General features: G+C 32.5%; 1 protein-coding gene across 3 annotated transcripts; it reads right to left on the bottom strand.

Annotated features, from left to right (window-relative positions):
• Positions 1–9,867: 9,867 nt before the first annotated feature.
• LOC145585753 (uncharacterized) lies at positions 9,868–11,456 on the bottom strand. Of its 3 annotated transcripts, XR_014100722.1 has the most exons (6): positions 11,345–11,456; positions 11,077–11,264; positions 10,855–10,927; positions 10,586–10,717; positions 10,287–10,463; positions 9,868–10,200 (listed from the first exon to the last, which is right to left on the bottom strand). XR_014100722.1 is itself a non-coding variant. In XM_081642468.1 (5 exons), the coding sequence occupies exons 3-5, from the start codon at positions 10,721–10,723 to the stop codon at positions 10,084–10,086; spliced, it is 432 nt and encodes a 143-aa protein (XP_081498594.1). In that variant the 5' UTR covers positions 10,724–10,927; positions 11,077–11,264; positions 11,345–11,456; the 3' UTR covers positions 9,868–10,083. The 3 variants fall into 3 exon arrangements, 2 of the variants coding, with proteins under 2 accessions (XP_081498594.1, XP_081498602.1); XM_081642468.1 differs by having other exon boundaries at positions 10,586–10,927; XM_081642476.1 differs by having other exon boundaries at positions 10,586–10,927; positions 11,077–11,395.
• Between the last annotated feature and the right edge of the window lie 263 nt (positions 11,457–11,719).

The following is an 11,719-nucleotide window of genomic DNA, read 5'->3' as shown; positions in this document are numbered from 1 at the left end:
AGGATACGAAATGAAATATTTTGGGTTTAAAGGCACAAAAAGAGAAAAATAAGTGAAGGTTTGGGGAAATGGGCTAGGAATTGGGTTGGTTTATAAAATGAAAATATGGATTTGAATATGGATTTAAGCACTCCAAAGATTAAATACTCAACCCGACCAATAATGGCGGTGAAAGGTTGTTCATCATCGGGTTTTGTTTTGGGGAGACATTTTTAGGTGTCTACAATTATACTCCATCCGTCCCCGAAAGAAAAGACTCTTTTTTTCTGATTTCACGAGTATTGAGAAATTAAAAAAGATACTCCGTAGTAGTAAAAGTTCATTGGGAAGTGAAATTCACATGAATTTTTTAAAAAAGTAAACAAAGAAAATAATAAAATTACATGGAAGAACATTATTTACATGGGGAAGCTAACTTTGTACATATATTGTTGTGAATTGGAGAATATTTTAAATTCAAATGGGGATGATACTTTTGTGATAAGGTTTAGTTATAAAGGGTCGTTTTTCGGGGACAAAGGAAGTATTTAAAATTTTCATTTTCCAATTAATATTAATTAAATCGATCTTACTAACGAGCGCCCCGGGGCGTTAGATAAGGATAAATTATATTGGTTGAAATGGTATTATGTTGGGAATTCATGAAAAAATCACGCGTCGTTCGGTGTAATTTAATGTTAATTTTACTCTAATATTTGCACTTTAATTCTCTTATCTAACGCCCTGGGGGTGCTCATTAGCTTTTGCCTAATTAAATTAGTTTTAAATAGAATCATTCATATATGAATTCTTATGGGATATCAACATTTTGATGTTAACTCTTGTTGTGATTTAATTACCTTATATAAAGACTTAAGATGTTAACTAACGATGTACAAAAAAATAGTCTGTTGTTTTTTTTTTTTTTTTGAACTGTAACGATTCTTGTTATTGAAGAAGAATTGTTTATAAACAAAAATTAAATTCAAATCACTGAAGCTTTCTAAAATATAATCAAACTTACAATATGAATACCTTTTGATACTGTTTTTCCCTAAGGAAAAGGACAAACTTCAACAAATTAAAGAATACATGTGAAATTAGTTAGGGAAATGTTTTAATTTGTATTGTAATTGTAAATTTGTAATACCTCTTTTTTTTTGTTGATAACCTAATGAATAAATATATTTGGTAGGTGTTATAAAAAAAACAGAACCTAACGAATGAAATCATCCATTTTGAATATTTATTTATTAGTGTATAGTTTTCCCAAGAACCTTTCCGAATTCCAACACATAAAGGTCAAAGAAAAATATACCTTTTCGACTTCCAACACATAAAGGTCTTACTTTAATAGAAAACTCAGATGAAAAACTAATTCTATCACCTTACTAATAATCACCTCAATACCATATTTACAGCAAATTAAATTAACAAATAATGTCAAGCGTGGATGATAGTGTTGTGGAAGATGCATACTACCTAGACCATGATACTTATGGTAAATGGGAAGAAATATTTGAAAACGAAATCTACCCCAAAATTATAGAATGTTTGGACATCATGAAGCTTCAACAACTTAACAAATATTGGATGGAGAAGGCAGGGAAGAGAATCAACGCCAATAAGGACGTTGACTGGAGCGATCTTGAGAAGATATTATGCCAAAAATGTGTGATGTTTTGTCAAAAAATGCACAATACCCTTGTAGAGGTTCGCAACTGCAGTGTTTGTTCGTCGTTCGCGAACTGGAAGACATACGCTTTCAACAAAGGGGTTGAATATATGAGTCATGGGGAATTGAACGAAAAAATCAACGCTAACAAGGGAAATATTTAGACCCCTCTTGTCGAATATGTATTGAAGAAGCAGAAGTAATGTTACCCGATTTGGGTATTTTAAGGTTCTGGGTAAGGGTGTTTTGCCTACTAATCAAGCTGTTGTTGTTAAGGCTAAGTTGATTTCTAAGATCGTTGAGAAGAAGATTAAGGAGAATGGTGGTTCTCTTCTTACTGCTTAAGAGATAATGTTTTTGGTTTTTGTTTCCTGGGAAACGTTTGAGATAATTATTAATCTTGTTTTCGGATTTTGTTATGATCAGATTTTGGGTCCTCTGCATTCGTTTTTCTTTTCCGCATTGTATGTTTTGTAGGATAAGTTGATTTCTAAGATTGCTGAGAAGAAGATTAAGGAGAATGGCGGTGCTCTTCTTACTGCTTAGGAGATGGTGTTTTTTGTTTTTGTTTTCTGGGAAACGTTTTAGTATTGAGATAATTATTAATCTTGTTTTCAGATTTTGTTATGATAAAATTTTTGGTCCTCTGCATTTATTTTCCTTTTCCGCATTGTATGTTTTGTGACAAATCTCATCTACTTGAAATGTCCGCTAATCCATTTTGCAATTTCACAGATGTTTGACTCCATGTAGCCAGCCTAATTCATCAAATTGTGTCAATTAGTTTTGTTATTGGTTTAGTATTTTTGTCCAATAAACTACTGTCCAACTAATTTGGTTTAGCATGTTTCTGAAGATTTATCAATAATCCAATGACGGGGAAATGTTACTAATAGTTTTCAATCTTAATAATAATCTGAATAATTTGGTTTAGCCTCTAATCTTCGCTGCTTGTTCTTCTCAATCTCATCATTCTACATTCACAAAAAAAAAAAAAAAAAAAAAAAAAAAAAAAAAGTCAAATATCAACCAAATAGGCAAATGTGGGCTAATCACCTATATTATGAAAAATACATTTTGGGGGAAACAATACAAATTATGATTGAGTTTAATCTCTCTTTTCGTAACATTTTTATTTTGGCTTAATTGAGGACTTAAAACTTGCTACATATGTGGGAAGTTATATCATGAATTATTTCCCTAGAGCAACTAAAAAATTTATAGAATCAACATTAAGAGGACTTGGTACTAACTTTTTATTTTTATTTAGACATTTATTAACCACCTAAAAATTAGATTATGATACCTATTAAAGTATAGAAGTTATTGTATAAATATCTAACTATGTCCCAAGTGTAATTATTTAACTAGTGATTTTGAAGAGGTTACCAATAAATCATACATTGTTACTATTTTATTAAAATGTTCAACTATCTACTTACTGGAGAATGCATCCTTTCAGAATACATACAACTATCTACTAAGTGCAGTATACGTTCACATTTGTAGTATTCGAACCAAGTGCACATTTGTTTACTTTATGCTCTTAGGGTATAAGTCGATTCATTGAGAGACTAAATCAATTTTATCTACCGGCGCTAGCATTACCTAAGTTCGTATGGGAGGAGAGGATGAGTAACATGTGCAAAAACGCTAGTTCATTTCTCCTTCCATTTGAAACTCACAAACAATTCTCGTCCACGCTTCCACGATTTGGTTTTTATTTCCCACAACACGATTTATTTCCCAAAATGTATCATATGTCAGACAACATGATTAAAATAAAACCATGTGGAATACAAGTGATATTTCAGATGGCCTTAAAATACGTCCTAGTTCCTAAAGCTTTATTCCCTAACAAACGTGTAAACGCTTGAAATTGTGGACTTGTATTTTGCTTCGGATGCCATGTTTAAATCATAAGCTATCGGGGTAGATTGAAAATGATAAAACCGTACTGATGTGTGTACGACTATAGAGAAAACACTTAAGAACACTTACAATAACCGTAAAATAAATCAGTCTTTCCACAACTTCATTTTTGGACGAACTTGTTACATTGTCGCTTCATTACAATTTGTTATGCGGTTGGCGGGATTTCAAAGTAGTCGTAATGAACAAATGCTTAAGTATTCGTCTCTGTATTTTAGACCGCTTTCTCCATTCATAAAATGTTACAAAAAACTCGTCACTCTTGAATAAATGTTAGAAGGCTAGGTTGGTAACTAAACTTTCATCGCTTGTTACACTATAATATGCGGAGAATTATCTAATATAAATAAAATATAAACCAAAACACAAATAAATGTAAGATTCAGGCAGCCAAAAGGGCCTTTTAAATCAACATTAAAATGAAGTTTAAATATTAATTGGTAATACAACCTATCTTTTTGTCGGTGGCCACGTTGTAAGCTCTGTATTGTATCATTAAGTCATTAGCCTCATTTAAGCTACGTGAACAATAATTTTACTGGGTACTACGTAACCAATAAGGATTTGGACCTAAAGGAAATGAACAGCTTAGACTATATCTACACTGGTCTGACTGCTCCATGCTTAAGCTTGGCTGTGAACCATTTTGAAATATTGGGGGCAAACCGGCAACACTGTTTTCGATCACCCCAGAGGAACTAGGTTGTCCTGCTACTGCATTGTCATTGCAATTACTAGCATGACCCTGACTTGTATTGAGATTGTTGATTTGAGCATTCAATTGCTGCATTGCTTTCATCGAACCAAACATGTCTCTTATGAGTTCCTACAAAAAAATTAACCAAATATGTGGTTTGTTTGAAAGTTATCATTATATTAATAAAATAAAATAAATAAGCACACAAAGCGTAGTATGTATAATTTTATTTTATTTTGACACAATGTATGATTTTTTTTAATAACAGCCAACTCCGTAAACAATAACTTATCGTGAAGAAATGGAAGAGAATAATATATTTATTCTTAGAATAACGACTTTAAAAACCAAGGTATGTTACCAAAATAAAAATAAAAAAATAAATTTAACGTAACGACTAATTTTCAAGATAATGATTAAATCAAAATATAATAAAATTATGTTTCTTTGTTATCTATAAACTTCGAAAATGTATTAATGATGAAGCTTAAGATTATAAAAACCGGATAAACGTTATCAAAATAATGTATATATTTCGACAATTTTAAATAACCATTGTATTCGTAAATACTTGTGAGTCATAATGTTTACCTCCTTCCTGGCAATCTTTCCGGCGTATCCTTTTGCTTTTTCTTCGATCTTACACCTTTCTCTGATGGGTTAGGAGTTCTGGTTTTGGTGCCTCTCCCAATGTATCTTTTGTCAACGGGGTCCTTTGTGCCACCTTCAACAGGTATGACGTTCTTTTTAAGGTGGCGTTCATTTTGTTCCTTAGGACGTAACCTACGACACCCATACACTTTGCGAGTAGATTAATCCCACCACGCATTTGCACTATTATCTCTCCGTTCTATACCCATTGAATCCTCCAATGTTATACAAATTTTATCTGTTACTTCCTTGTACAATGCGAACATATCTTCATTATGCAGGGCCAACGTAGACAAGTATTTATGCCTGTTGGATAATTCCCTCACTTTAAGGACTCTTTGTGGTTCATCTGGCTGGTAGTATGATACCTGAATGTCCTCGTACTACCTCACAATATCTTTCCTCCATCGTTTCAATATATCCTTCTCGAGGATAAATTCAATATCCTATAACACAATATCCCAGTAAATTCAAACCATTTACAAGAGCGTAAGAAATCTCCTTTTTCTTTGTCAATAGTAAGATTGTAGTACTTCCACCTTTTCCTCCATATTGGGGTGGGAACCTTCTCTTCGGCTTTAAAAAATGATACCGTACCAAGGGTTCTTACTTTTGTGATATTTGTATGCTTTAACCAATGTGCCTCGTATTTCACCTCTTTAAACTTTCTATTGGTGTACTTGTTGTGAAAAACATACTCAGCAAGTACGGTCTTGTCCACGGGGAGCGGTTGGTCCACAGATGCAAAATTCTTCAACTTCTCCTTATGCGCTAAATCTTTCATGGCTGACTCGTAGAGCTCAATGAATTGAGCCAATGGGGTATCAACGTTTACATAGTCTTTTAAAACACGATTCATACCTTCACTTCTTTGTGTGGAAGCCATTCCAACCAAATACTTGTCTCGGTTATGTGCCGGGATTCACCGTTCTTTAAGCGCATATGTTTCCTTGAGCCAATTGTTGTCACGTAAATCAAATTTCTCCAATGTACAATCCCACGCTTCATCAAACTCTTCCGGATCTATAAAATCATGTACAAATGTTAACAGTATCATGTACAGTGAGAATTCCTGGTGTGTTCTAAGTTCTTCGTTGCATTTTGTAAAATATGCCACAAGCACAACCTGTGTGGCACCCCCGGGAACACTTTCTCCATTACCTTCCCGGTCGCTTTGTCTTGGTCAGTGAGAATGCCTAACGGTGCCTTTCCCATACAAATAAGCCACTGATTTAAAACTCATTCAAAGGTGTCGGCATCCTCAGGAGAAATCAAGGCAGATGCAAATACAATTGAAGACCCATGATGGTTGACACCCACAAACGGTGCAAATGGCATTTTGTATCTGCATGGTTTGTCTCCATTAGTTGCAAGACAAATTAACATATATATATATTAATATTCTAAAAAAATGTGTTACACCACTTACACACATATGACATAATGATAATGTTTTCTAAAATTAATCTAGTTTTTACTGAATTATGGTCTAATATTTATTTCACGTTAATAGCGTTTTCATTTTATGTTAAAGTACATAATCTACTTGTTAAAAAAAAAGTACATAATATATAATTACTCTCATTACCCTTTTATTTTATATTTACCATTATATTGTAACTGATAATAAAAGTAATCTTAAATACTCAATGTGATTTTTCGTACTTAGAACACACCATTCACTTATGTTACTGAATAAATAAGTAATTTTATCATTCTATTGCAACATAACAGGACATGTATGTGCAGATTGATGTCAATCAAACATAAAACATGCAACGCGTCATTTATTAAATCCACCTAAACTGTTGCTTTGGAAGGTTGTATCGAATGTTATTATGTCTCCCAAATCTACGCACATAGCCCTACTTCTTGCGCCGGACCAAAACACATTCATTAACCTCCCTTCACAATCCCTTTGAATTTCACTGTAAAAGTTATTATTCAGATCTTGCTGCTTTTTAAAATATTCCTCAAGAGCAATCGCATCCCCTGTAAATCTTGTCTTACGCTGCTCCAATTTCACAACATTCCTCAAGTCACGTTGATTGAACGTTCGATTCTCATGTCCACCATTCTCAACTTGTAGTGACCTGTAGTTTTTTGTAATGGATATACCGGCACGATCATTGTTCACAATTTTATCAATGGTTGGATCATCAATGCTTCTGTAATTAACCATATATTGACTTGCATCTGGTTGAAGTTCATGACCATGCTGCAATTTACATCTTGTAATCTGCATTTGCCCGCGTACCATGTTTGCATGAATAAACACTTTACATTTCGTAACAGAGAAACCGGGTGTTTGTTTCTTTCCCCCCTTTTTACATGCAAATCTCAGGTTCTTCATCATATAGTAACATGTCTCCTTTTTCCCAACTCCGGTGCGTTTGACTTCTTGTTCCTTGAATGAGTGCATCAATGTAGCACTCTTTGTAAATAAAGAAAAGCCTTTTTCTAAACGCAAATTCATGACAATGACAAAATTTGGCAAATTCTTCTCCCGAAGAAAACACATTCCCATTGTTGGTTCATTTTCATCTTGATCTTGCATAATCTGATCAGGGTCTTCTTTTTCAATGGCAGTGTTCTGTTGATCATCGTTCATATCAATATTCAGATCATGGTTTTCAAGAACCATCAATTCAGTTTCTTCTTGATCAATGATCGGGTTCTCTTGCTCAACGCTAAGATCTATATTCGGATCATGGTCATCTATAACAATCAACTCAGGGTCTTTGTGATCTTGGTTAAGATCTATAATGCGATGACTGTTTTGTTGATCATGATCCATTTAACTGTAATTACATGCTTGATTAGTTAAATTAAATTACTTAATATTCAAATGTCTTAAATTATAATTGTGTATTATAATATAAGATAACATATAACTATGTTTTAGTAATATCTTTTTAAACTAAAACCCGATTATATATTATATTGTATGTGTTACTATAGAAATATCAAATAATGCAACTTACAAAAAGTATTTCTCAGGGAAAAAAAATAATTATCACAGAGCTGCGAATATATAGATGACAATACCAATAAAAAGGTAGTCGTAACTCATTATTTGATTAAGTCTGTTACTGATAACGTTATACTGATACTAGAATTATATATTACTCCCTCTGTTTTTAAATACTTGCTCCATTTCTTCATGCGCGGAGTTTTAGGAGAAATTGGAAAAAAGTAATAAAATATGGAGGTAGTGGGGTGGTTGAGAAAATCAAAAATTGTAAAAAGCAAAAGTAGTGGAAGGATAGGTGGAAAGAGAGTATTATGTTGGGTCCACTAAGTGTGAGAAATGAATTAAATATTGTAAAAGCTTTCCATAAAAGGAAATGGACCAAGTATTTAAAAACAGCCGGAAAAGGAAAGTGAAGCAAGTATTTAAAAACGAAGGGAGTATTTGATTAAGTCTGTTACTGATAACGTTATACTAATACTAGAATTATATATAAATAATATATCAAAAGAAGCCTTATAAGTTATAATACCCTAAATGTAATCGGTTAATCATCTACCCAGCGACAGCCGTCATCACCCAGTTTCAGCTTGTGAGGTTTGGAAGATTATTATAATTTATTAAAAAATGGAACAACTTATGTTTAATTAAAGCAATTTATACTGAAACTAATTAATAAATCACTTTTCTTTCAAAAAAAAAATAAAATAAAAATAAATAATAAATAACTTGCTTAACTTGATTTTTTTTTATTTTTTTTATTTTTTTTGTAAAAGCACAAAGAACTTACACAATTTGTGAAATGTAGAATTTGACACCTCTGCCTTAAATCTAGGTTGAAATTACTGCTTCAACTTTAACCTCCATGGAAAACCCCTAAACCTTCCTAGTGTACGTCTTTGCCATAGGATTTGTTAATATATCGTTACGAGGAGTTGAAATTTTCTTGCTTCACAAGATGGGAGGCAGAGTTAATTGGGGAGACAATATGACAAATGTCCCCCCTTTAAACAAAAAAATAAATAATTTAATTTTTGGTGGTGTGGTGGGGGGGGGGGGCAAACTTAATACTAGTATAGTGGTTTTTTCACCTAGAATCAAACAATAAAAATTACTCAGTTTGTTTTTGATAGTCCTGGTTAAGAATTTGTTTGAGAAATGCTTGTTGGTCTTTAGTTCGAGCATAAGTGAATGTAAATAATCTAAAACTTTTTAATTAGAGGCTTTTTAATGGCCTTTTTTTTCCTTTTACTTTATACAATTTCTTCTAATACTACCTTTTTTTCCCCTTTCCTTCAAAAAATTTCGGTTTTTTTTTGTTTGTACGGATTAATTTATTGTTATTGATTTTTATTTTATTATTTTTTTATTATTAAAAAATAAAAAACTGCAGTAATTACGTGTTCCTAAATTTTTTTTTTCAATTGTTTATTAAGATGAAAAGTATATTTATAAAATATATTGTTATAATCAAGATAATATTTTTTAAACACACAGTATATTTTATTATTTTGAATAGTTTGTAGTTTTTTTTAATGATCCTCTATTAAGATCGATTATCAAATTGTTTAAAGGATTTCTAGAAGATAATTTACCTTTTCTTCAAAGATGTTATTTACCTATTTCATAATACCTGGTTAAAATAATTACCTAGTTGTCAAAATTATCCGTGCTCAAGAATCATAACCTTAACCCGAAGATGATTTCCTCAATAATTTTTTTATATGGAACCCTAAATAAATAATAGTCAAAACCAATACTAGAACCTGTAGACTCTTGACCTGTTACCTATAATTTCAACCAGTGACTTTCTAACGATTAACCCTAACTAAAACAAAGTTTCAGTTCCTATACGAATACCATAATACTTTGGTTTATATACTTGTTGATGCCTTCTTAGGTTACCATGAACTTTAATTATTCTTTAGTAACAACAACCCTTAGACTCATGTCTCATATTTATAATTACGAAATCACACTACGTATACGTTCATAATGAACTAAAATACATACCACAATACATACCTTGTCCTACAACATACCATAATTCGTAATATATATGTCCTACCTTAACCAGATCAGTTAGGTAAAAAGCTACACTTGTACTACTACTAAACATTCCGGCGACAATATTCTGGTTCATCACAATACATTTTTCGCGAAATAAAATATAGTCAACTAAGGATCTTCAGCATTAACAAAGTCCCACATCGATCCATGCAGCTCGTTTACTTCATCCGTAAAGATCAATGAGCACACTTGCTGCTTGTAAATCCATTCATCATCTTTGTACCACTGCTTCCAATGTTTACATATTTGAGGGTTATCATGAATTTTGTCAATCAAGGGGCAGCAATATACGTTAATAGTTAGGTACTTACATGCATCCACATGTCAACATCGTCTAATATGATCATCATGAACAGAATACATAACATCCCTGAATCTTGAGGCTTCCTTTCCGTCGGTATGTTGTTAAACGTCGTTACTTTCCATGACTCCATTTGAAGTGATTTGCTTTTTGTAATGATCAACACAACCTTACTTGTATACCTCAGCTGTTAGTAAGCAAACATATAAAATTAGTCTCCTCTTGGTACTGCAACATTATCTATGCTTTGTTTCTCATATCGCTTAGAATTAAGGGTAATTTTAGGGTTCAACCACTTGTACACCTTACCACGGAAGGAAGTAAACTCTTATGATAACTCTCTTGAGAATGATATTTGGTGTCAAAGACAACGACAAGTTTTTCTTTAGTACGTGCCACGTACAAAGTCCATCTGCCATTGTGCAACACTTGCATGAATGTCTGCATTTTTACAAATTAAATAAGTAACTGAATATAATTTAGAACAAATACACCCCCTCCCCCTAAAATAAAAATAAAAAAAACGGGCAGACAACAACGACAAAAATATTACCAAAAAACTACAGCATTTATTCTACCTTATCATGGTTCTGAAATTGTTCACGCTATCCTCTATATCTTCTTCTCTAGATGGTTTCTCAAAAGCTCACACTGCACATCAAATATAACAAGGTTTATACTTGTAATGGTTCTTTAGATATAATATGATCTTGATACTATGTTACTGATCAACTTATAGCAATGTTGGTACTATGCTACTGATCAACTTCTAGTAATGTTACTTAAACATTTCTTCATACCATGTAGGTTGGTGGGAGGATGTAAGCTCTATGCCCTAACTCAGGATTTGTGCTCGTAAAGTTGTTGAACAATTTCACATAGGCCTCCATGACCTATTGAAATTAACCCATTGTTGTTGAAAGAGTCATGAAAGATCTCACGAGTCAAAGTGAGTGTTCGATGCTTAAACAAAAACTGACTTCTGAACCTGTATATCGGATAGTTAATCATTATATATGCATACCAAATATCCACAACATGAGACTCTAAACCTTGAGGACAACTTACGCTGCTTTTGATTTCTTATCCACTATTTCTTCAACAATTTTTCTGTTCTTGGGAGGAATGATGTGTGGTAAAAGTGTTTCTTCATCACTTTCCTCCATTGTCATATGCCAGTATTAGAAATAGGTTCTTCAAAATAAAATGCATGCAACTATGAATATCATAAGGGCTGAATTGAGAATAAATGTTCAAGCTAACCTAAAATTAGTATCTTGTTACAAAACAATAAACAAATTATAACAATACATATATGATTTTAATTTAAAATACCAATGATAATGAAGCAGTACAGGTACCTTATTAATCTCGTCTTCATCATCATTATGTACATTTGGTGATTGATCATCAGTTCCGTGCTTGGTCTTCTTCGCCCCTCTC

Source organism: Chenopodium album, chromosome 2, assembly GCF_948465745.1.
Source record: "Chenopodium album chromosome 2, dcCheAlbu1.1, whole genome shotgun sequence".
NCBI lineage: Eukaryota > Viridiplantae > Streptophyta > Magnoliopsida > Caryophyllales > Amaranthaceae > Chenopodium > Chenopodium album.
This window is presented reverse-complemented; position numbering and strand designations above follow the sequence as displayed.